A 27,586-nucleotide genomic window follows, 5' to 3' on the forward strand; every position below is an offset into this window, starting at 1 on the left:
TTAGAGGCTGATGTTTATTTAACTAGAAGAAAGAATTGTGGACTGTTTCTCAAATATGAAGACAATCTCACTGTTTCATTAGCAGAAGAGCATCTTACTCCAGCATCACATTTTATTCTATGTATATTTTTTGCTTGTTTTTGTAGGTATATTTCTTTTAAGCAAGAGAGCATGGAATTTTGTTTTCTTGTCCAATCTCTAATGCTCTTTCATTTTATTGGATTGTTTAATTCATTAACATTAAAGCATATGTAATCTATAAACATTAAAGCCATTAAAGTTTAATTTATACTTTCCATCATTTGTGGCTCTAGGTTGTTGTTTGTTTGTTTTTTTTAACTATAATGTTTAATTTTTGTGCTTTGGGTGATTATTTTTTAATACTAGAGAAAGGTAGGTTTTACCCTTTTCTTGTCAAACTTTCTCCTGGTCCTCCTTATAACTAATAGAACAAATTTCCAAAGCAAATGGACAACCCTAAGGGCCTTAATTTTTGACTGTGTGACAAAATGATCAAAATTATGATGTTGGCTTCATTATTAGCTTATATAATCTAAGTTAATTGACCAAAGAGAAATTTGTCAGTACTACCAAAAATCCAATAAAGGTGATGGCATATTGCTTCTGTGGCTGAATTTGACTAAACAAACCTATTTCGTGGCTTGTTGTTCTAATTAGACATTTTCATGAAAGTCTATGGAAGGAGTTATTAACTTGGGTCCAATAACTTAAAAAACCCTAACAACTTGATAACTATATTTCAGTTTAATTGGTTTCCTTTGCAATTCTATGTATTTTATTTACTTTAAAGTATTATTTTGAGAAGAAGAATAATGTCCAAAAAGACAACGATAAACCAAAAAGGGTGATTCTACTCTAGAGAATGGACCTTTGGGTAGGCTGATTTAGGTTTTTAGACCTGAAAAGAAAATAATGTATATTTGTTAGTTTTTTTGTTTTTGTTTTTGTTTTTCCTTTTCAACTCCATTCCAATTCACAAACCAAATAAGCAGACACACAGGAAATTAAAAAAAAAAACCAAAAAACAATACTACATACACAATGATGTAAATTTGCAATGATGGCCCAAATATGGGTAGGTCTACCTCATGGTGTCCATGACTTTAAATCTCACTTTAAAGTCTCTTGTCCCAGGCACCACAAGCTTAGACATCTTTCACTTTCTTTTTTGCAGTTGTGACTATGACCATCCTTTACCATGTTTTACTTTTTGTTGGCTGCTGCTGTAGTACTTTCTGAACTGCCCTGAAGGGAAATTTTTACCAATTATACAATCTGCTATTTAGCAAATACATAATGATTCTTTCATCCAAAGAGGAGCCACAAAATGAAAGGGGATTTTAGGGAAAAAAAAAAAAAGAAGAAGAGGAGAATTCTTCATAATTACTAAGGATTGAGGGGCACTGCTGATAAGTTATATTTCTTCAGACAGTAAAGACAAGAAGGCTAAGCTAAGATACTAGTACTGTATCTGCAGGAAAGAAATAGTTTAATTGACAACATTTAAATTTATGCTTTCTCCAAAGCTAGTTAATTAAGTTAGTAACGAGTTTCATTGATAGTGTAAACATTTAACATAATGTCATATGGAAAAGATTTTAAAGGAAAAAGTAATAATTAACAATAGAGCATGAAGAATAATATAGAGATAGCAGGAGCTTTAATGCATATATATGTATCCAAAAGATCCTTTTCTCTATTATTCCCAAAGAGAATGTGTTTTTTGTATTTCCTAATCCTTTTTCATAAACCAATTATTTCTTAACACATTTTTTTAAAAGTATTCAGGACTTACTTGATGATACTTTCTGGGATATGGACACATTCCATTGGGATCAGCTCACTGAGCTCTGATAAGGTGCTGACATATTGTATTTTGCTGCTGAATTTTGAACTGTAAAAAAAAAAAAAAAAAAAAAAAGAGGAGAAAGAGAGAGGGAAGAAGGGTTATGAGTCACTCTCCAAAAACCCAATCTTGAAAATTATGTTGAATTCCTTTTAAGATGACCAAATATCATATGGATAAGAAAATGTATGTTTATCATGCCTATACTCACTAACATTACCTGCTCTACCACCCTATTCAATATGAAAATGTTACAATTATTTTCCAAATTTGAGTAATTAAGTGATGCGGTAGATAAAAGAGTACCAGGCCTGAAGTCTAGAAGCCTCATCTTTCTGAATTCAAATCTGGCCTTAGGTACTATTTGTGTGATTCTAGACAAGTCTTTTAACCCTGTTTGCCTCAGTTTCCTCATTTATAAAGCAAACTGGAGAAAGAACTGACAAGTCATTCCAGTATCTTTGCCAAAAAAAAAAAAATCCAAATGGGTCACAAACATGACTGAAAAAATGGCTGAACAGCAAATTTTCCAAAACAAATACACTGAAAATGTATTCTCTCATTTCAATCATAAATTCAGAAAATTATGAAAACAAAATGAAAATTTAAAAAGAGAGAGAAATAAAACTATACCTTTTGAGTTTATAATCTTGGATCACTTTTCAAAATCTGAATGCTAAGAGGTAACATTAGATATGGTCTCAAAGTGAAGCTCTTTATGATTGCATTTCTTTCTAATGATCAATTAATTTTGTAGAAATTAGAAACAGTAGACATGCTTTGCCTTAAAATCATTCTTTCTCATTTTAAAAAATTATTAGTGAATTTAAATTTATATTTTATTTATGTCTATATTTAAAATGATGATGCATGTCTTAGTGTGCATTTGTGTATGACCTCTGACAAATCATTTTATCTCTCTAGGTTTCAGATGACTGATCTGTTAAATGAGAGGAGCCCCAAAACTCTCTTTCTTTCTCTCTGACTTTGGGGGGAACACTAAGCTCTTTCCTGAGAGACCTGCCCCAGGGAATCAAGATAAAGTGGTTTCATTCTTTTATCTGGGTGGGACTAGTTGAGTCCAGGATCGCTCTAACTTAACCAGAGGTGGAGATCGAGATTTCTATAGACCTCTATTGAGTTGAAAACTAGCTCAGGACCACTCCAGTAAACTGTCCCAGTCTACCAGAAATCTAGGCCTGGCCCAGTAATCTCATTCAATTGAAACTTCTATTAAAACATTTCTGTCTAATTCCAGCTCAAACTGCTCCCAGCCCCCAATAAGAGCTGCCCCCAGCTTCTAGCCAATGTTTCAATTATAAAACAGGACCAATGAGCTCAATCCTTGGCAGCAGAGGACCTCAAAGCAGGAATCATGCCAGACCAAGGGACCTCCCTTGGCATAGCTACCTGTGAGGGACTCTTTGCCCACTGAAAAACATTCTCTTTCAGGATTACTCCCTCTTTATCTTTCTCACCTATTTCCTTAACAAGACCTTATTCACCTCTCAGATGGGATTTCTCTGCTACAAACTTTCTCTGCTAGATCTTTAATAATATACTTCTTTTACCAGTTTAACTTTTCAGGTTCGTAAATTCATTTACAAAGGACCTGCACCGACCAGAAGGGGGTTCCTACAACTCCCTGACCTGAGCCGAATCTCATCAGTTGGACAAGATTACCTCTAGTGTGCTGTCCAACTCTGACATTCTATCTTTCCTTGATTCTATTCTTAAGATAGAGGGATATAAAATTCCTCCTTCAAGTAAAAATGTACAGACCAGTAGGATTAAGGAATTCTTCCTCAGCAGAGTTCTAAATCCTTTGTACCAAAAATGTTAACCTTCATTGCTTCTTGTAAAAAGAAAAAAAAAAAATCTATTTTTTTTTTTAATCACTTACTTTGCCATAATAAGCATTCTCTATACATGAAGTTTTTAATGTGGGAATCTATGAACTTGCATTAAAAAATATTTTTATAACTATATTTAAATATAATTGACTTTCTTTGTGATGCTATGTATTTTATTTTATTAATTTAAAACCATGATTCTGAGAAGGGGTCCATGACAGAAAAAGTATAAAGAACCTATGCTTTTAGACCAGCTTGCCAATGGGGGGGGGGTAATATATCCTTTCAATTAATTAACTTTGTGGGGGAAGGGAGAAACAAAAACTAATTTTGTGCTACTCTGGTGAGAAACTGCTAAAGTTCATTTTTATAAAAAGAGTTACATTAATATTCTCTTCTAATTTTCTGCCTTCACAGAATTCAAATGACCATGTTGGAAGAACTGAAATTCAAATGAATAGTGTAGCAATTAGAATTAAATTACACATATCTTTCTATAACTAAAAATGAATTGTTTAGTTTTCTTTTCAAGTTGCATAAGGATCCAAAGTAGCTTTTTGGCTTCATATCCAAAAGGCAATCCCAGACTGCTAGAGAATTGGGGAACTACTATATGTCATATTGCTTGTTACAGTGTCCTAGGAAGGGCAAATTTGTTTCCCTTATGCTCAATTGCTTTATACTTTATTTTCTATCAATCAGGATGATTTAAAAAGATAGATTTTATAGATATTTATAGACTTTAGAATAAAGGAATATGGTAGCCTATAAGCTCAGTATTTCAACTAAGATAGTAAGTAGACACCACATAAAGCAAAGTCCAGAAGTATCCTCCTTTGCAGTATCTAGCAGAGCTGTATTAGTCAGTGATTCAGTGAAATATTATCTAGCAGTATCCCCTGAAGATTAGGAAACCAATAGCAAAAAAAATCAAACAATGACATCACTGAAAGACATTAATGATCCTGAAATGATAGAAGCTAGAGTTATCTCTGCATGTCTGATCCCGGACACACATGTTGTCTATAATCCTTCCATGTGTTTACATCTATGTGTTGTGTATTTGTAGAAAAGTGTTTCTTAGACTTTAAGTGTTTCCTAGACTTATATTTTGTAGCTATTTTTCTCACTGTCATTTTATTAAATGTCTGTTTTAAACTCTGTCCTCTAGCAAACTGAAAATTAGACACATAGATAGCTACTTTAAGAGTACAAACCCAGAGAATCACTTGAACCTGAATTAATACTATATTATGGGGACTGATCCTGTGAACTGGAATGTCCCAGACACCACAGCACCAACACTTGCTCAAGTACTTAGTTGTATGTAATAATCTCAGTAATAAATAAAACATCTAAAATGAAATTTTTATGTAAATCATAATTTGTCATGAAACTTTGGGTTTCATTTTCTTGTATATGTATTCATGAAATACATACTGAAGTAAATTTATTTAGTTTTGACATTGGATAATTAGCTAGAATGGGATTTCGCTAAAAGTATCAGTTTCATTCCATTTTCAAACATGAGTACTATTACCACAATTTTTTGGTGTCAGGAATGAATGGAACCACATTGGTTCTTATACTTCAAATAGATTTATTCTAAATTTTTATGAATTTTAGAATTTGAATTATAGAATTATAAAATTGGGATTGAAATGATAGTTCAAAATCAATCTACTCAACCGTGTAATTTTGTAGATTTAAAAAAAAAGTCTCAGAGATTAAGGAAATTACTCAAAATCTCACCACTCACCATTTATGGGGCCCCAACTCTTGTCCCCAGAATTTCCTCTCCCCAAAAGACAGATTGAGGGAGGCAATGGGTCAGAGTCTAGGATCTACTCAAACCTGCTTATCTACCTAAGGAATGTGGAACATTCAAACCTCTTATCTATTTGTCTTTTTATAAAAGCTACATGCAGACTTCTTACCTGTCTCTTTTCTTGAATAACAATACTTTGCTACAAGACACCCAGGCTTATCTTGCTCTCACATAGGATGCTGGCTGACTGACTCATTAAGTTTCAGAAATATAAAGCTCTCCCAAACTTTTTCTAATTACCAGATACTCTCAGAATTTGGTTCATTAAACTTTCCCATTAATAAAGTCTTTTGTGACCATAAGAAAATCTCTTTGAATTCTTTCAAACCCACTATGAACCATGACTCTCAGATAGGATACTTCACTCTGACAATCAAGCCTCATTTCCTTGATTTGACAACTAATTTAAGAAAGACCTATTTAGTACTATATATTTTAAGACTTCTTAGATATTCTTTTGTCTGTGGTAGCTATAACAGATTCTCTTCAAAATGAAAAGAAAAACAAGTTTTGGGTAGAGTGGTTCTTCCTTCCACTCTTTCAACAGCTGGAGTACATTTGAAGGCAGGAGGATTTAGAAAAGAAAAGCAGATTTGGAATTTAATTTTGAGCAAGGGTTGAGTGATCACTTTCTAAGTTGTCTCCCTCTTTGAAAAGGAAATGAAATCAGGAGTCTCTATTCTCTATTTTTCTGAGGATATGAAGTCTCATAAGGGTTGGATTTGTTCATTCTGTCACTTGGCTTCATTTTATTTGTTTTTAATTTGGAAGGGGTCAAGATAGAAGTCAATTCTCCCCAGTAACTTTTTGGGGTTATACAGAGATTTAGTTGGTTCCTATGAGCTAAGTGCCATAATTGATAGAGTGGTAGGCCTAAAATGAGGAAGATTCATCTAGCTGATTTCAGTTCTGACCTCATGCTTACTATCTGTGTAGTTAACCCTTTCACCCTTAACCCTGTTTGCCTCATTTTTCTCATCTGTAAAAAGAGCCAGAGAAAAACATGGCAAACTACTCAGTATCTTTGCCAAGAAAATACCAAAAGGCATTAGGTAGAGTCACAAATGAAAACAACTCAACAACAATCCTGTTTCAGTTTCCCTCCCTCTTCTAATTCTTACCAGACTCTAAAGTGTGGTCTGTGGGAAGTTTATATGATAGATTTTTTTTTCTTTTCACAAAAAACCAAAGATGAAATCTCCACTTTATCTCTGTTGCTGTTTCTGGGATTTACAGCAGTAAACTGGAGAGATGGGTGGGTGGGAGGAACTGAAAGCTTTGAAGAATTCCTGCAGGGAAATCTTGATAAGTTTTCAGGGCTCTGAACTTTGGACAAGGACACAAAAGAATCAGGCCTTCACAGGCCCATATATTTAGAGCTAGGAGAGACTCCAAAAATCATTTAATACTGCCCAGTCATTTTACAGAATAGCAAATAGGCCAAAACAAGTTAATTAACCAAAGTTACATAAGCTATTAAGGTGTGAAGTCAGACCCAGATCCTCTTGCCACAAAATCTAATATTCTTTTCATCACACCACATGTAAAATCAAAAGAGAAAACTCAAGAAATCAGATTTTGTCACCAATTCAAACATCAGTCCTATATGCCCTTTTCTGTCCTCTGACACTGCCACCAGTTTAGGTTCTTATGGATGGGAACTTTCAAATAGCTTGTGTACTAAACCAGCTTATTCTCAGGAATTGCAAAAGTGAGCCAATCCTGTTCCTATTATTAATCATAATCAGATCAGGTCTCTCCTATTGTCCTGTTAGCATAGAATGATGTGAAGCTGGAGCTCAACTGACTTTCCATAGTTAATACTTCAAACTGGGAAACTGTCTTAATTAGCAGATCTTCAGATAACCAAACTCCTCTCTGGTTCCTTGGCTCCCTGAGACTTTAAAAGTCATTTCTCCCAAAAATATGCTTAATCATCTGACTCTGCCTTGCTTAGTCATGATTGATTATCAGTCCTATATGCCCTTTTCTGTCCTCTGACACTGCCACCAGTTTAGGATCTTATGGATGGGAACTTTCAAATAGCTTGTGTACTAAACCAGCTTATTCTCAGGAATTGCAAAAGTGAGCCCATCCTGTTCCTATTATTAATCATAATCAGATCAGGTCTCTCCTATTGTCCTGTTAGCATAGAATGATGTGAAGCTGGAGCTCAACTGACTTTCCATAGTTAATACTTCAAACTGGGAAACTGTCTTAATTAGCACATCTTCAGATAACCAAACTCCTCTCTGGTTCCTTGGCTCCCTGAGACTTTAAAAGTCATTTCTCCCAAAAATATGCTTAATCATCTGACTCTGCCTTGCTTAGTCATGATTGATTAAGTCTGTGAGCTATTTCATGTAATAAATGCAAATCTCTGTTACTTCTGATGGATGTCTGTGTCATGGTTGTTCTAAGTTGCTAATCACTATACTCTCCCAAATCTCCATTTCATATTATCGCTTCACATAGTGACTTTATTTTTACTTCATTATCACCTCATGTCTACACTATTTCAATAACCTTTTGGTTGTCTTCCTTGCTTCAAGTCTCTATTGCAATCCAGCCTATACTGAGCTATCAGAGATCGTCTGAAAATGCAGATCTGATCATGTCTCCCTGATGGAATATAGCTTCTAGGGGAAACAGCAATAATTTTAAGATCCCCTGACCTTAGGGTGCTTCTGTCCTAACAATCTGTCAGTGATTCTAAATCTTCTGGCTTTGGAATCTGTGATCCTGAGATTGTCCTGGCAATCTGTGTCAATGTTTATAAATGTCCTCTGGCCTAGGAATATAATAATATTTCTTCCCTTAGATTTTAGGGAAGATATATTAGTGATAATATAAAGGCCCTCTAACTTCAGAGCACTATTGTGCAAGTCTTCTGGCTTGAGGATAGTCCTAGGTCTGCTGGTAAGTCTGGATAACTAAATTCCTGAAACCACTCCTCAGTTCTGCCTCTAGGCTACAAAAGTAGCATATCAAAGGCATGAAGAACTGCATAAAGGTGTCTCCTTTCTCCAGGTTCCTTGCTAAAATCTTTGGACTTTAGCTTAATTCAATTATCATAAACTTTGTCCCTTGACTTGGATATGAATTCAAGCCTGCAAATTCTTTTGAGACACCTCATGACACCAGTCTGTGATCCCCAACCTTTTGGGGTCCCCTTCCCAACTTCAACATCCCTCCTCTTCACTAAACTCCAGTGGCTCCAGTTTTTAAGATCAAAAATAAAATCTGTTTGACTTCTAAAATCCTACATAATTGGATTCCTTCTGGCTTTTCCATTCTTCTTACAGTTAATTTTCCTTCATATTCTCTATAATCCAGTAACTTTGAGCTCTTTGATATTCTCCAACAAGCCTCTACCTTCCAATTCTATGCCTTTTCACTGATTGTCCCACATTCACAGAATTCTCTCCCTCCTTGTTTCTCTTCTTGGTTTCCTTTAAATCCCTAAATTTCCTTTAAATCCCTGCAAGTTTTTGCTTGTTCTCTTTAGTATCAGTACCTTCCCTTTGAGATTATTTCCAAATTATCCTGCATACATCCATCTTTACATAGTTGTTTACATGTGCCTCTCCCACTAGGCTGTGAGCTAGTTTTGCTTTTCTTTATATTATAACCAATACTTAAAGACAATGATTGTCACAGAATATTTAAATAGGTATAGAAGAGATAACTATAACTTTCAGAAGTTATTTCTTAGAGTATTTTCTGGACATTAACTTATGACATATAATCATGAAGATGGAAAGGGCTTTTAAAAGATTACCTAATTTGAATACTGATTCCAAACAAGGGTATATACCAGGCATGCTTATCAAGCCTATTTTTTCAAGAACTCCATAAAATGGGATTTCCTGTCTCTCAATCAAATTTTCCTAATTCTTAGTTAAGCTTTTTAAAAATATACTTCTCCTTTTATGAGTTGGATTGCTTATTTCTAAATCTGAGGGTTCTATAAAATACTCATTTATTAGAAACTTAATCTTAAATTACTTTATGCTCATAAATATTTTCATCCTTTTTAATAGGTTTCTTTTCTCTAATTCTATATAACTTCAGTAAATCAAAATTTTCTTCATCTTCAGGTTTTTACTTTTTCTTTATCATCCATGATTCTCTGTTCTCTGAAATATAGTAATTTTATTTTGCTGGTTATTTTAAACTTTAAATGTGAAGAAAGACCTAGTGTTTGTTAGGGGTGTGCTGGAGCCAGCTCCTTTTAGCTCCAGAGAGCTGATTATCAAATTTTATTGTGAGCTTTATACTTCAGAAGATAGAAATGCTATAAATCAGGGTTTGATTTATTGTTCTATTGGTCATTTAGATTTAAGAAAGTGATAAAATGTTGTTAATGCAGATTAAACTTAAAACTTTGTTGTGAATATATATATATTTTCCCTTGATAGTTATTAAATATTTACCAGGACAGCTTGATTCACTGTCAGTTTATTGATTCAATTAACTTATTCTATGGCCTGATTTAGGGGCTAAATAGTATTAGATGCTATCAGATACAGATCAGAAAAATGGAGGAAATAATTATTCTTATATTATTCTCAGTTCTGTAGGAGTTACTTATGACTAGGGCAAAAGAACTTTCCAGAAAAGATTTTTTTGAAACATGTGCATGTATATGTATATCCATATACACCTACACATATGCATATATTTGTGTGTGTATGATGAGTGTTTGTATATATGTGGGGGGATGAGTATGTGTTTGTGTATGTGCACATTTATATATTTCTAGACCTGTTGTTTAAGGTTTTACTAGGAATGCATTCTAGGGCTGAATAAAGAGGAATAAAAAAATGCTCTACCTTATAAAAGGCCGTGTCACTGCAAGAATTGTTCTAATGAACCAAGATGGATGAACGATGATAAATGATTTCAAATTCTTCCTTAACCTATTTTGAAAGAAAGAAAAAATAAACATCACTTCTCTCCCTTTACCTTTTTTTTTCCTTTAAAGGAAAAAGTTACTGCATTCCATAGAAAATATCATGTAATCTAGGAAAGATTTTAAGCCAATTAGAATCACAAGGAAAGTGTGCATATGGGAGGACATTCAATAAAGAAGTTAAGAGCAGAGATATAGCAGCAGGGATTCAAACAGGAAATAAATATTCTTGAATACCTTCTGTCAATCATCTGATAACATTTTTTCATCCATCCTAGTCCAGGCATCTTTCTTCTTGGAGTTGCTCCATTCAAGTAGACGATCATATAATCTTCAGCTACCATCAGCTCCAAAGTACTTATTACATATCTAATCATTAGAAGAAAGTCTTTTAAAAGAAATTTATAGAAAACCTTCCATCATACTTATACCAATTACCATTTTAGTTGAGCATAAATATAGGACATGTTTACAACTAGCTTGATTATCCAGTATATTATTTAATGGCCTTTTAACATATGACCTTAACAGCTTCAGAACAACAAAAACGATATATAGTTACTTTACTAATGTCATCTAGCAAAAAATAAACATTAATTATAAATCATTATTATCATACTTTTTTGAAAGTAGTCACACTGATCAGATTTGGGCATAAGCATGACTTTCAAAAATATGCACAATTAAAATAATGAGAGCACCTAAGATAGAATTAGTGTAATTAAAGAGAAATCCAGATTTATTGTGAGTGACTTAGGAAGTTACTTCAGGAAGAAAAACTATACTTAAGCCAAAAAAAATTTTTGTTGTAGGTATTCCTTATTCTGGCAAAAAAAATATCAAAGGATGTTAATCCATTCTGCACAGATTTTCCTAAAATCTCTGAGTAGTTCACCTTGACAGATTTCTTTAATGTTTTATCAAGACTTTAAAGTATCCCCAAAAACAGTTCCTCAAATTCAGGGCACCCCATCTGTCATTACATGTTCACAGACATTCATTCAAAGCACTTTGTTCCAGTGTCCACAAGCATCACTCACAGGAAAAGATTTTCCATGACATAGTGGTAATCAGCCCGACTGCTGTCTGGCAGAAAACAGGCAGCAAACACAATGATGGCATTTAGACCGTCCCCATAGTATCCTGGGGGACAAACAAAAAGACATTTGTAACTGAGGGGAAAAAACCCTTAACAAGATAATATTTTATAGACTCTACTGGGCTTTTTAAAGTTTGTGAATCACTTTACAGATGCCATTTCATGTGACTTCTATAACCTCAAAAGACAGGGAACATCCCAATTTTACAGATTAGGAAACCAAAGATCAATGAGGCTATGACTTGTCTGTGGTCAAATGGATTCAACTTTTACCACAAGCAAATTACTTAGTATCTCTGAGTCTCAAGTGACTATGATGCATCTAAGGTACAGATATAGATATGGTGATTTTATGTTGCTGGAGGAAATCTGGATGTCAATAAAGTCAGATATTTCATTTACTGGCATATGGGAATAGAAACCAGACATACTTCTTGCTTGTTTTTATATTTTTTGCTTTGTTTTGTCTTTTTTGGATGAAAAAATTCCCTCTACCAATACAAGTCAGCATTTTCTCTCCAATTTGAGATCTGGGAGACTGAGAGATCAAGGGTCACACAGTCAGTAGGTGACAGAAGTAGGACTTGAATGCAGGTCTTTTTGGATTGGAGACTAACTTTCTAACTCATTACTGCTCCTATAAATATACATCTGTATAAATACATGTAGTCTCACATAAGTGGGACAAGGAAAGTATAAATTTTTATCAAATAATAGGAACAAAAAAAGCTGGATAAAATTGTAGAAAGGAAAGAAACCAGCTACTATTTTTTTCCCCAGAAAGTAAGGGAAAAAGCTTCCCTTTTAAACAATTACATAATACTTTAAGGTTTATATATTCTTGTGAGGCTATGTATATAAGCATCATTGTCCATATTTGACAGCTGAAAAAACTGAGGTTCCAAGAGGTGACCTACCCATGGTCTTCTAACTAGTATTAGAACCAGGATTTGCTCAGGGACAAGAAGGAACTGAGTAACTTGCAAGTGATAAAAAGAGTGATAAAAGCTAGTGCCTTTAAGATGCAGGAGCTAAAACTAGGTTTTCCTGACTCCAAAGAAGGCTCTTTTGTAAGATTTAGAAGAACAAATTCCAGACAAGGGTCTAACTTCTGAGCACAAGAAATGTTAAAAAGCAAGCAAGATCTGCACTCCTTCTTTTATACTTTTCCCTCAGAATTTAGTGCTAAATGTTGACCAATATTTATCAATCCTAAAAGAGAGGAAACCGCAAGTCTCCTATGTAAGACATTTACCATAGAGGTGATTCAGATTGCACTTCTTCTTAATATGTTTTGTTAAAGAATTCCAAGCTTTATCATTAGCCTATCTCTGAATTAAAGCTCACTCATAAGTAAATGACAATTCAATCATTAAATAAAGCTATTGTCATAGTTCTTTGAGTGGATTTAGAGTCCACACTTTCAAGTCTGATCTTATTGCACCCTAAGAGTCATTACTTCATTTCCTCAAAGCCCACAAATCTATGAGAAGAATTTATGCACATGAGAGTAAGCATGAGATTGGGAGAAAAGGGATAAAGAGAGTGCTTGCTTGAAGTATATTTAGATACTTTTGATTCAGAAAAATAAATTCTAAGGCTGGTTCCTTAAAGAGGACTAGATTTTATAAAAGGTAAATGACATGCTATAAAGAAACAAATCTTTATAGTCAGTATTTAATTGTGTCCCTATTGTTTCCCCACAACAAAATGAAAGCTTCTTGAGAGCAGGAACCATTTTTTCCTTGTCCCTGTATGCTTAGTGCCAAAGTATATGCTAAAACCTTCAGAATGTTTATTGAATTGGATTGAAAATATATTGAATAGGTGTAAGTCCTTTAAAAGATTTTGATGCTGCCCACCATCCAGGCAGGAAGATCATAGTTATAAAAACTGATATTTGTGACAGAGGATTGTCACAACTTCCTTCTTCAGCTTACTTGTACCATATATTGTGGTGCCACAGTTCCCTTTTAATGTCCTGACTCAGTTTCCCTAAATTGTTCTGCCTCAGTTTCCCTGAATTGTTTTGCCTGGTTATAACATCCCTCCCTCCTAATCATCATGATCCAGATAAGGAGAAAAACCTTCTATCTTGGACATTGTGACCCCAGATCTTCCCTACTTATCAGAATGTCCAGTGCCTCCTCTGTTCTGTCATTGTTCTTCTTGATCCCAACTTATCAGAATGCCTGGCGCTTCCCCCCACCCTGTCAGAACCAGATTTATAGTCTGTTCCACTCTCAGTCCTCTGACTTCGCCCCTGCCTCGGTCTACCCCCTGGTAGCTTGGAGCCACATGCATATATACATCATATTAGCTGCTGGATGCTTTGGACATCAGCCCTGCGGGCAACATGCCCCCAGTACAATCTCTCCTCAGAAATCCAAATAAAATATTAAAAACTCTCTAATTTCTATCTTGCCTCAGTTTCTCCAGCATTACAATATACTTGTTGCTTCTGATCTTAGAATATAAGCTCTTGGGGAGCAGAGATTGTTTCATATAATGTATTAAATCCCTTTTACCAAGCACAATGTTTGGCAAATAATAGATATTTTTCTAACAACAAGAGCAACAAAAATCTGATAATATTGACAACTAAAATAAAATAAGGAGACTTGTAGAAGATGTGTTTTAAAGACCTATGTGCCCTACATGCTAAACTCACCTTTTTTACATATGTTTTTAACAAGGTTCTTTTCCATGGCAAATGTTGCCAAAGAAATGTCTACCTAATATTCTAACTCTAACTTTAAAAACATAAAGATTTTAATAGAGAAAGGCTCAATAGAGGAATAGGGAGAAAAAACCCCCCTGAAATATTGAGTTACTAATGTTCTGAGCAGTAATGTTTCTAACTTCAGAAAAGACAGTTTGGGGGTCTTGGGATATTTATAAATTCAGGAAATTGATCTATCATTCTTGCCTTCTCTTTTCTATTTTTGGAAATCTTCTGGGGCATTAACAAAACTTAAGTCTGGGGATTATAGACACTGCCTCATAAGGGATATTAAAATTCAACTTATTCATATATTTCAATGTTCTCTATGTAATAAAGTTGTGTGTGACTGACTCCAAATTACCCAGCTGACAAAGTATTTATGGTCACCTAAATTATTCCATTGTCCATTCTTGTATTATGTCATGAATATATGTTCTCTTTATTATTATTCAGTTATTTCAGTCATCTCTGACTCTTTGTGACCCTATCTGGGGTTTATTTGGCAAGGATACCAGAACAGTTTTTTATTTCCTTCTCCAGCTGATTTTATAAATGAAGAACTGAGGTAAACAAGATAAAGTGATTTGTCCAGGGTCATACAGCTAGTAAATAACTAAGGCCAGATTTGTACTCCAGAAGATGAATTGTCTTGATCCAGGCCCAGCACTTTATCCACTGAACCATCTAGCTTCCCAATATGTTTTCTAGAAAAGGAATTCTGAAATTTATAAATGAAGGTGAATTATTTCTTGTACTTGAAGTGAGATGATGAGGAAGAAAAAGTTGAGAGGGAAAGGGAGGAGAGAGATAAGATGGGAGAAATAAGAATACAGGAGGAGGGAGAGGGAAAGGAGGGAGAGGGAAAGGAGAGAGAGAATAGGGAGTGGAGAAAAGAGAAAGGGAGGAAGAGAAAGAGGAGAGGGAAAAGAAAATGAGAAGAGAAGAGAAGAAAAGAGGGAAAGAAATGAGAGAAAGAAAAGTAAAGAGAAAAAGAGAGAGAGCTAGAAAGAGAGCTAGAGGCAGAGAGACAGCAAATGGGGGGGGAGAAAGAAGTAAAGGAGAGAGAGAAAAGGAAGAAAAACAGAGAGAATGAGAGAGACAGAAAAGGAAAAAGAGGTGAGGGAAAAGAGACAGAGGGAGATAATGAATGAGAATTTCTACAAGAAAAATTTTCTCTTATATTAAGTGATGCCAGCATTGTCTTTCATTGCTTTGGCAGTCTTTCAAGTAGCAAATCTTGGAATGATGGAATAACTACTTTCAAAATTAGAGCTAAACCTTTCATTCATACTATAAAGCATACAGTTTTATTAAATGATGCTAGCAGTTGGTGTTACAATTCAGATAATATTTGGAATGGAGTTTTTTTTCCTTAAATTTAAAACATCTCTGTTCCATTAACATTAGGAATAAACAAATGTATTTGCTGAGGCCCAGTAGCAAGTCCCTCTTGAGGCTCTTTTTAGCCTCTACAGCAGTAACTACAAGCCTTACCTGCAGCAGCAAAGAGAAGCATGAAAGTAATGTAACACAAGTTTGCTGGCCAGCAATGGGAATGGAGAGAGAAGAAAGGATGTCACAGTCTCACACCAAAACATACACACGCACACACACACCAGCAGGTAAGTTTTCTCCTCAGATCGTGGAGACCATTTTCCAGGACCACTGCACAGATTACCTGAATCTCCTAAAATGAAATGAGAGGTAAAAAAAAAAAAAAAAAAAAAGGAAACCTCTTGTTATAAATCTTGGGACTCTTTTCTCCCTTATTTCTTTAAATGCATTTCCCATTCCTAATATAAAAGAGCTGGTCCTCACCTCAACCTGCTCCATCATATAATGAATAAGACTGGCAGAACAAATTACACCTAATGTATCATTTTTATTCTGTCCTTTTAAAAGAAGGACAAAGCTTATCAGTGATGGAGGACACTCAAATATTGCCATTCACCAGTCTTTCCAGGGGCCTGAGTACTTGGTGTGGTCCAGAAGTTTCAGGCAGTTCCAATTATAAATTATATAAATTATACAAAGTGCTTCACTTTGCAATCTGACATACAGATGTCAAATTGTATACAAAAAGCATCTTCATGGTACTACTATTACTGTTACTTCTACTTGTTAATGTAGTGTTGTAAGGTTTATTTACATATTAGTTTATTTTATAATTTTTATATAGTTTATTTTATATAATTTTTTTAAGGTTTGCAAACTTTTGCATACCTTATCTCATTTGTTTCTTATATCAGCCTTTTCCAATACTTCAGATATCATTATCCTTACTTTTACAGATGAGACCTGTCCACAGTCCACAGCACGTTTTGGTGTTGGCGTTTGAATTCAGTATCCTGACTCCAAGCCTAGCATTTGACCCACTACACTAAACTGTTTCTCCACAATGCAAAGAACCATTCAAAAGAAAACTATCTACATTGAAGCACTAATTTTCAGATTTTCAACAGGATTCATCAAGAAATAGTGAAAACACAATTCTGCCACCCATTATTTGGGTGATTTCATTTGTAAGGTTTTATAGAGGCATCCATTAGCTTTTAGTAAGACTGTCTCACTTTGGTAACTTTCAAAGTAACTAAGGAAGCTGTTTTACTCACAGAGTAGTAAGGATGTTCCCCTTTTTAGAAAAGGGTAAAAGTCATGACAATGTAGATCCCCAAATTCAAGGATGTGTAGGGCTAAAAGAATACATGCAAGTGGCCCGGAGGAAGGTGAGGTGCCAAGGAGAGGATGGGAGGCCTTCTCATAGAAACAAACAAACAAATAAAAAAATAGACAGACAAAAAAAAAAAAAAAGTCAACAACAAAAAAGAAAAGGAATAAATGCAAAAGAAAGTGCTGAGGCTCAGCAAACTAGGTTATCCTGAAGTTTTAACAGTCAGCCAGAAGCAAGGATACTTTCTAACTCTAGTAAGTAACAAGCAGAAACTCAAGAGGAGGCAGAACTCCATACTGATTCTGATGCCATGCTAGCCTGAAAATTGGCTTATCATAGTATAAGTGGTAAGATTGGCTTAATATAGTATACTCATTAAACTGATAGTATTTTGACTTGGTTACTGATAAAGAATGTTTTTCTTAGAAATCATAGATTTCAAGAAGTCTGTGAATTGGGTTGGGAAAAAAAATATTTTCATCTTCACCAACCTCTAACTGAAATTGAACATTTTTTCCATTATGAATTTAAGGACAAAACAAAAACACATTAGTTTGAGAAGTAGTATTTATAGGATTCACAGTCTGCCAAAGGAGTTGTGATATATATACACACAAAAAAAGAGAAATATAGCTATCACCTCAGAACTGAGGGGGATAAAATAATTTAAGCATAGGTTATTATTGAAGGAGAATAGTCATACTGTGCCTTTTTAAAAAGTACACAGTGCTTTGTTGTAGCAATAGTCTCTTGGACATGATCTTTACTTGGTATACATCTCAAAAAACTGAACCTACTGTTTACTACAGAGAAATCTGGAATAAGAAAACAAACTTTATAAAGAAGGGGACTATATGGCATTTCAGTACTATGCATCAAACCATGAGTCACTGCAGGAATGACAGCATCCTCAGACATCTGTGCTCAGTTAGCACAACAACTGTTACTGGTTATTTTACATCGTATTTGTATTACTCCTGAGATAAAGTACCTTTTTATGTGTTTTTATTTGTCTAGGAGTTGAATCTGTGATTGGTCCCTCAACCAATGCAAACTGGACAAATTTACCTGTGATTGGCCCCTCCATCAAGGCAGATCAGCAATCCATCTTTGACTATAGTCCTAGTGTCACCTGAAGTACTCAGACATTAAGTGGTTTTTCCAGGGCTCACACAGTCAGTATGTTTCAAAACAAGATTGAATCCAGGTCTTCCTGGCTCCAAACTGGCCTTCTACCCACTACACCACACTGTCTCTCAATGCACCCTTAAAAATAGGACAAGGAAGGAATGGAACTTCAAAGGCCTCCCAGCAGAATAGAATTTTACGTTTAAAATTCATCTTCCTTTTATGCTGTCTACCAGAGGCAGACAAAAGGACGCAGGAGCTTCTAATGTCCCGCCAAGATATTTAGGGCTTTGTGCTTGTGAAGGATGAGAGAATTCAGGGAACAATGATTACATGGTTAGCTCACAATGAGGTAATTTTTTTTTTTCCTTGAACAGCTGGACCAACTGGAAAACTACCTAAAGGCTGCTGTTGGAGGAAGTCATGCAATAGAAAAACCAAAACTGCAAAAGTTTCAGTGATAAATGCAGACACTTGTGTTCAATTAGCTTCACCTGCATTCCAAATTAACAAAGGGCACACTGTGTGGTGAAGACAGCCCCAGAGAAGCACTACAAAAGCAACATCCATTATTGTTTTTTTGGGGGGGCCCTTTCAAAAAGGTATATTTTCTGACTAGGAAGCTGCTGCTGCTGCTGCCATGCATGGAGAATTAAAGTAGCTAATGGAAAAGCACACTTTGCATGGAAAATAACTATCAGGGTTAAGCCTATAAAAAGCTTTTTGAAGTGTGTGAAAGGAATCCAGAAGGCTCTTTGTTTTTCTTTTTTAATAGAAGAGAATTTGATGTAAAGATTCTAGAAGATTATACTCAATAGTAGTGCATTCATAAAAACTCAGAAAGTGTTCTTATATGCTCTTAGACATTTAAGATTGTGCTCCTATCCAATATATATGAATTCTGCCAAGGAGTGATGGCACAGGATAATTACCTGTTCTGCAATAACTCTGGGGTAAGGTACATGCTCATCATATATTTAGTGTGAAAACAACATTTTCACTTGAGAAGCTTCCCTAGCCTTAGAGGTAAAACCTCATCAACCCTTCAGCTTCATATTAATATGTCACAGACTAGGGGTTTTGAGATATCACAATGCCACCAAAGGGAAAGAGACAATTATCTCCCTTCATGAAATATGACTTTGACATCTCTCCAATTCCAAATTTCCCTTTGGTGTTCCCTACCTCCATGAGAAATGACTCTTTTGTAAGGCTCTATAACTTTCATGTCAATCCTTTGCTCCTGCTCTCCAATCACGACGGTCCTCCACAACCGGTTGTCCTCCCGCTCCTCCTCAGCAGTGTATTCTGGAATGGACTCTGCCTCCTGGCCAGAATCTTGGAGGGATGTCGGGTCCTCTGGGAGGAAAATAAGAAATACAAGCAGGTAAGGATTCAGAACAGAGGTTTAGGGATTGTTAGCAATAGTTCATGAGAAAGATGAATGACCAATTATAAACTCATCAATGGCTTGCATTTTATAGTTCTTTATATTGTGCATATGCAGTTTGATATAATGGAAAGAATTCTGGCCCTTCAGTCAAAGGAGGTAGGTTCAAATCTTGCCTCCAACCAGTGTGATCTTGGACAAGCCTTGGGACTCAGTTTCCACCTATAAAATATAGGTGTGGAATTAGTTATTCTCTGTGGTCTCTTTCAACTTGTTATCTATAACCCTATGAGCTGAACCATCACCCCTACCACTATTTTAGTAAATAGCATGCATTTCATAAAAATTGAATTTTTGAGAAGGCAAATTCATTAGCCATATCCTAAGATAGGTCCAATGGTACTAAAAGGTAGCCATCTAGGTCCAGAAACATACCAAGTCAATCATGACCATGAGACATAGACAATATTAGCTCTATAGGTCTCTACAGAGAGTAGGGATAATATAGTATATAGTAGAGCTAGGTTTAACTGCAGCATGACCTTGGGACCCTTAGAGAGAGCCCAAACTGTAGACCCACCCTTAACTACATCTAAATTTATTTTGAGGCCTTGGAATCACTCAATTTTAAGGGATATTTGGGAAAGAGGGGCATGGGAGCAGGACCAATCTGAAACATTGTCTCCAGAGTTGCTACTAAAAGGTATGAATGCCTAGGAATGGATATTGGGGGTAAGGGGTGCATGTATGAGTTAATAACACAGAACAAAGATCTAAGAGTCTCTTTGATCTTCATGTATGAATTTGTTGAATCAGTAATGCTCTCTGCTTCTCAATTCATTTCTTTCTACCAGTATTGCCTTTCCTTCTTCATATATATGAAGCTCCCACAGAATTTTTAAATTGGGAGCCTGGGAGCTTTTAAATTGAGCTCTATTGCAATATTCCAAGCAAGTGAAGACCTAGGTTCAAGTATTCCCACTGACACATATTGAGTCTGTGTCATTTATCAAATCACTTAACTGCTCAATGCCACAGGCAAACTCTCTAAGATTATAAATTATAACAGCTGGATTGCTAATCTGCATAAGTGGATGGAATTTCTACATGAAGTCACAAATCTGTGCATGTGTTTAGATACACACACACACACACATTTCCAACCCCATTTTCCCCAGGAATTCCAATCCTATATTTCCCACTGCATGCCAGAGATGACTACCACCTTAATGATCCTGACATGAAGGGAAGACAACCATACAGTTGAGGAGGAAGCTTTGAATAAGCAGATTCCCAAACACCAATGTTTCAATTCTCTTTTAAATGCTAAAGGCAGCTGAATGGTGCAATAGACAGATTTCTGGATCCAGAGTGAAGATCTGAGTTCAAATCCAGCCATAAACATTTATTTAGTGTGAGACTCAGAAAAAGTCTCTTAACCTTCATCTGCCTCAATTTCTTCATTTCTAAAATGATAGCAACTTATCTCCCAGAGTTGTTATGAAGACTGAATACAATAATATTTGAATAGTATTTTTGCAGAATTTCAAAGCACCATATAAATGTTAACTGTTATTATTAAGTTGCAAGTATTGAACCAGTTTAGTTCTACCTAGAGAGAATTTCACAATATATCTCTGATTGTAATAATAGTATTTAAATTTATTTAGTTTTACTCTTTGCAAGGCAACTTATACACTCTTTTTATTTAATTCAACAATCTTGTGTTTCTCCATTTTATAAAGGAGGAAATGGAGGCTTACGGAAATTAAATAATTTGCCCAAGGATTCACAGCTAATAAGAATCTTAGGTCTTAAAAAAAAAAAAAAAAAATCTTAGGTCTTGAACACATCTTCTTAGGCACTTCATTCTGCAGCCTCTGGAATCTCCAGAGGTTCTACAATTTCTCCACAAACCTGATACCCATTCTTCTACTTCCTGAATTTTTATCACTGCTCTTCTAATCTAACTCTCTTCCCCTCAGTTTTCTAATAAAGAAAATGAAGAGATTAGCTAAATGACTTTTAAGGCCATATCAGGCCTTAAATCCTTTTATCCTATGACTTTGTTCACTCAATTATTTCTTCTCTCTCATGAATGAGAGATGAATTAGAGAAAGCATTGCCCAAGGCAGAGAAAGTGCTGAGAAAAATTGTGAAATATAAAAAGCTTGAGAGACCTAGTTTTTGTTAATCGTATTAATTATGCTAATGAGTAATTAATAAAAGGATGGTTATTTGGCCATCTTCATAAACTAAAGATTCCTCATGGAATTTACTCTAATTCATCTTCTCTGATAATCTTTTGGTTTTTATGGTTCTTCCTGCCTTCCCTCCCTCCCCATATCCCTTCATTTAATACATTTTATTGATTTTACTTAAACAACATCTCTTGCATTTTCTGAAAAAAGACAGGAGATGGGAAATGCACATTGATCCATCTTTCCACTCACATGGCTTCCAGTTCAGGTCTCCATCACCAATCACTTTAATTTAATTGCCTGCTAACTAGCCTTCCTTTTTTCAATTTCTTCCTTGTCCAATTCATCAACACAGATGCCAAAACAATTTTCCTAAGGCATACATCTGTCTGCAATATCACTCTGCTATCAAAATTTCATTGACTCACCATTGCTTATATTAATTATTAATTTTATTTTTAAATTAAATTGAATTTTATTTTCAGATCCAAATTCTTTGCCTCCCACCCCTGCAATCCCCAAACACATACTTTTGAGAAAGGCAGAAAAACAAAACCTGTTACAAATTGTATTACTCAAGAAAAACAATTTCCCACATTGTTCATGTCCTAAAAACTCAAACCAAACCAAGCCAAATCAAAACCAAAAACATGAGCTTCAGTCTATATCCTAAGTCCATCATCTCTCTAACTGAAAGTCACCATTGTTTTTAGGGTAAGCCAATGTCCTTAGTCAAGCATTTAAGGCCCTACACAACTTGTCTCCAACTCACCTTCCTAGTCTCACATCACTCTGCTGTCCTTCATGAACTCTTATGTTCCAAACAAACTCAAACATTAAATTTCCCTAAGCTCGATGTTCCATTTCCTAACTGTGCATTTTTATAGGCACATTTTTATATGTGCATTTTATAAAATATAAAACTATATGTTTATACCTGTTGGGTATCCAGAATTTACTCATTTCTTTCTTCTAGAGTTCCCATCTTCCTTCCAGGAGAAGGAGCTGTCTCCTCTATAAAGCCTTCTCTAATCCCATCCATTTGTTATTTCTCTATTTCATTTTATCTTGCAGTTGCTTATTTGTATTTGTGTTACCCTTCCCTCCCCTCCCCTCCTTAGAATATAAGCGCCTTGAGGGCAGGGTAGTTTCACTTATGTCTTTGTATCTTAAGTGACTAATATAACACCATGCAAATACTATGTAATATTTCTTGAACTGAATTTGTAATGCATTCTGTAATCATGTCTGTCCTCTATCCAAAGAGGCTTCCCACTAACAAGAAAGCATAAATATTTAATCTTCATATTCAAGCCCTCTGTAATTCTGTCTAACTCCAGTCCTACAAAAGTGAAGTTCTTTCTATGTTTTTGTTTTTTCTTTTGTAGTTGTTCAATAATTTTTATTGTTGACTCTTTGGGACTCCACTTGGAGTATACCTGGTAAAGACATTGGAGTGATTTGTTACTTACTTCTCCAGCTCATTGTGACTTGCCCAAGGTCACACAGTAGTATGTCTCTGAGGCCAGATTTGAATTGAGGAAAATGAATCTTCCTACTTCTAAGCCCAGCCCTCACTGAGCCATCTAGATGCCCCTCCTACCATCTCTAATGTCTGTACCTTCACCCATGTTGTTTTCCCATACCCAGAATGGGCTTCCTACCAATCTATCTGCTAATATGTCTCTCCTTCAAGATTATACTTGGATGCTACTTCCTCAGAGAAGTCTTCCCCAACCCTGCCCAGCTAAAACTTTTCTCCTTTAAATTCTTTGAAATACTTTGCCTGGATTTTTTTTTTTTTTTTTTTTTTTTTTATTTCACCTTTCCTATTACCTGGCCATTTTTCTACTTGTCCTTCTCATTAAGATATTGCTAGCTCCATGAGCACAAGGACTTGGTATAGACATCTCTAATTTGAATCATAAGATCATAGATTTAGGGCTAAAAGGGATCTTAAAGGTAATTTAATCTAGCCCCTTCTTTAAACATAAGGAAATGGAGTTTAAGTAAGTTTTCCACACTCATATATTTAGTCAGTCAATTAGAATTTAGTAAGTACCAACTATGTGCCAGGCACTATGCTAAGCACTGCATGGGACAGAATTTTAACCCATGCTAGTGATTCTCACTTTTAAACAACACATCATAGCTAGCACATGGTAGGCAATTAATAAATGCTTATTAATTTGAATTTTTATGAGATGATTATTAGCTGTAGGAAATTTACTCTCCAATCATGGAGAAAAGAAACTTGTGCAACTTCTCACACAGAAAATGGGCCAAGATTCACTTCAGAAAAGTGGTAACTTAAGCAAAGTCAATAAATTTCAGTCTGAGGAATAAAGAAGGATGACAGCTAATGGGTAAATCTCTGTAAGTCTCATAATATGCTTATCAGAAATATTCAGCCTTAAAAAATTCTTCTCATTTCTCTATCTCCTACCGATTCAAATGCAAATGCTTCTAATATCATTATATTGTCAAAATTTGAATTATGGAAAATACCTGAACAGAATAACTTTGCTGTGGTTTAGAAAAATAACAATGGAATGGTCATCAGCATTCTGCCATGAATTTCAAATTTCTAAGCTCAATTAAGGAGCAGTATAACAAATGCAAATTTTTTTAGTATGAAGGATGATCCTTCTAAGATATTTGCTCCTGTTCCATAGACACTTCTAATGTCCTTGACATTCAATGTACTTTTTGTTGTTGTTGTGTTCTGGATCTCTGATTTCAGCTATATAAAACTCTTAATCATGAAAACTTCATAATTCTATAATGTGCATTAGTCTGTAATATAGATCTTAAGATTACATGTCAGGTAACTAGGTGGGCAGTGGATAGAGACCAATCCCGAACTCAGGAGGACCCAAGTTCAAATCTGCTTTAGGACACTTAACATTTCCTAGTTGTGCAAGTCACACCCCCAATTTGCCTCAGCAAAATAAATAAGTGAATAAATAAATAAAGTATTACATGTCCTGGAGAACTAAGAGGTTAAGTGACTTTCCCATGATCAGACAGTCAGCTAGTAATTGTCAGCAAGATTTGAACTCAGATCTCCCCGAGTCCAGATAGTTAGATTACCTTCATCATACTAGTCTGCCTCTCTAACCACCCTAAAGAACTTTTTAAGTTACCTTTAAACTTTTACATTTAAATGTTTCCATTGTCTAATTGTAAATATTTTTTTGTAAATAGCACCTGAGTGAATAAAAGTCCTCTAATAACAGTTTAACTTAGAATGCTTTAAGTGCTCCTATTTAAGTTTGGGAGGTTTTTCCCCCCAACTTTTAAGCATATTTATTTAAAGTGTTGAATTCCAAATTCTATTCCTTTCTCCTTCCCTACTTTCTCTTCGACCCTCTAAGACAGTAAACAATCAGAATAGGTTATATGTGTGCAATTATGTAAAACGTTTCTATATTAGTTATTTTGTATAAAAAGACTTGAATAAAAAAATAAAAAAAAATTGATAAATAGCATGTTTCAGTATATATTCAATCAATATTAGTTCTTTCTCTGGAGGCAGATAGGATAATTTATCATTAGTCCTTTGGGACTGTCTTGGATCCTTGTATTGCAGAAAATAACTAAGTCATTCCCAGCTCTTCACTGAAAAATATTGTTGCTACTATATACAATGTTCCTCTGGTTCTGTTCATTTCACTATGAATCAGTTCATGTAAGTCTTTTTAGGTTTTTCTAAAATCATCCTGCTTGTCATTTCTTATGACACCAATAATATTTTTTTACAATCATATACCACGGCTTATTTAAATGTTCCCCAACTGATGAGCATCCTTTGGTTTCCAATTCTTAGTCACTACAGAAAGAGTTAAATAAATATTTTTGCACAAATAGGTTTTTAACCCCTCCCCCTTTTAAAAATCTCTTTTGTGTTAGGTTCTTACTAAGTGCTAACAATTCTCTAGCTCAGAATTCACACCTTTAGTTCAAACCTTTAAGGGAGTTTTCACCTTTGAAGGAATACTTTAAAGAAGCAAGTTCATTGGTTAAAGGAGTTCCCACAAAGCCCCTGGAGTACCCACAAGCCCATTCTCTGGGAGGATAAAAGAGGAGGGCAGTCAAGAAGGAGACAGTCAGTCTAGACTGGGAGAAGAACAAGACTTCCCTGGAGAACTTCAGGGAAGCTTGAGGAGATTCAGAGCCAGGATTCAGGAAGAAGAGGATTCGAGATTCTACCTTCGTTCTGGCTGGAGGCTCCAGAAGCCTCCCAAGAAACTTGCTCACAGAGGAAAAGATTATACAGAAAAGAAACCTTCTCCCAGAGAAGGATTATAATTAAGATTTGACAGAACATTTACACTTTTGGATATAGACCTAGGAGTAATATTGCAGATCAAAGGGAATACACAGTTTTATAGCTCTTTGGGTATAATTAAGTGTGAGAGTTTTTAAAACCTAAAACAAAATAAAATAATGGACAAAATCATTTGATGGAATAATTTAGACATTTGTTATATTAACTAATGGAAAGGATGCTTCAAATAGTGGACATTCAGGGAAAAATTACTGAATAAACAGAAGTTTTATTTTCTATTTGGTCTTGAGGAAGGTCCTACCTCCATGGTTCAAGTCGGACAACTTGGGAAGATAGGTGGGACAAGAAGTTGCTGGAGAAGGGAGGATCTCTTGGAATATGTACAGGAGCAAAGAAAAAAAAAAAAAACTGAATAAAGCAAAACCAAAACCAACATATGCTATTTGATCTTCTAAGTAAACACTTCCTAAAGTTATCCAGTTATATGGAAAGTCAGGGTGGTGCCTGAAGGAGAGGCTGGAGAGGCTTCTTATTGACAACTAAATAAAGTATAAATGTTTGACCTTAGTATTCAAAGTCCTCCTTAATCCTGTTCAACCTTATTTCATACTACTCCATTCCTACAAAATTGGATTTCCCTCTGTGCTCCTGTTTTTATCCCACCATCTTTCATTTTTGTTCCTTTACCCATGCTGTTTTCTCATAACTGCAATGGGCTCCCGACCAACCCATCTGCTAATGTTTCTCTCCTCCAAGGCTCTAAGGAGAACTATGCCTTTCTCTTTTACCTAAAGTCACCACCATTCCTTCTTCACTGTTTACACATTTTTTTCAACATTGACAGGTGGTAAATTACATAATGTTTTTCATTTTGGAAGTTCTAATTTTAAATTGTGTGGAGTGAAGAGCAGGTAATCATAGGATCAGAGGCTTTAGATCTGAAAAGGGCTTTAGAAATCATCTCATTCAGTTTTTCCATTTGGGAGAGGACAATGGGGCTCAGTTTCACTAAAAAGTAAATCTATATATAGCTAGTAAAAAAAAAAAAAAAAAAAAAAAAAAAAAGATGGAATTCAAACTTAGATCTTCTCTCTCCAAAAACCAAAAAACTTTTCTATTTCTGTTTAATTTGATAGCACTTATTTTCCTTTTTTAAAAAAACAGATTTTATTTAACATTTTTACATTACCTAGATTTCCCTCTATAACCCTCCTTTTTCTGTATTTATTTGTTTATTTATTTATTTATTTTTACTGAGGCAATTGGGGTTAAGTGACTTGCCCAAGGTTACACAGCTTAGAAGTGTTAAGTGTCTCAGAACAGATCTGAACTCAGGTCCTCCTGACTTCAGGGCTAGTACTCTATCTACTGTACCACCTTGCTACCCCTTCTGTATTTATTTTCAATAAATTAACAATAAATTAAATTGAGGCAGAGTCAATAATGGCCCATGTTGAGCTCCAGGTTAGGTTGGGAATTTTTACAGAATATATTATTTGCATCTTTTCTTGTATGTGATACAGTATGAGTAAATATTCTATAAATATTTGATAAATGAATTCTTTGGAGAGTGAGACTAGAGTGAGATTTAGCATTTCCTCCAGTGTTAAGCAATGTC

General features: G+C 35.0%; 1 protein-coding gene across 2 annotated transcripts in view; it reads right to left on the bottom strand.

Annotated features, from left to right (window-relative positions):
- PRUNE2 (prune homolog 2 with BCH domain) overlaps nt 1-27,586 on the bottom strand; it is a 226,761-nt gene that overhangs the window by 14,016 nt on the left and 185,159 nt on the right. For both annotated transcript variants that reach the window (XM_074280101.1, XM_074280100.1), the window contains exons 9-13: nt 19,272-19,445; nt 11,504-11,606; nt 10,701-10,832; nt 10,384-10,470; nt 1,817-1,915 (exon numbers count right to left, since the gene is read on the bottom strand). In XM_074280101.1, the coding sequence (XP_074136202.1) occupies nt 1,817-1,915; nt 10,384-10,470; nt 10,701-10,832; nt 11,504-11,606; nt 19,272-19,445 (595 nt within the window). The remainder of the gene's footprint in view (nt 1-1,816; nt 1,916-10,383; nt 10,471-10,700; nt 10,833-11,503; nt 11,607-19,271; nt 19,446-27,586) is intronic.

Source organism: Sminthopsis crassicaudata, chromosome 1, assembly GCF_048593235.1.
Source record: "Sminthopsis crassicaudata isolate SCR6 chromosome 1, ASM4859323v1, whole genome shotgun sequence".
NCBI lineage: Eukaryota > Metazoa > Chordata > Mammalia > Dasyuromorphia > Dasyuridae > Sminthopsis > Sminthopsis crassicaudata.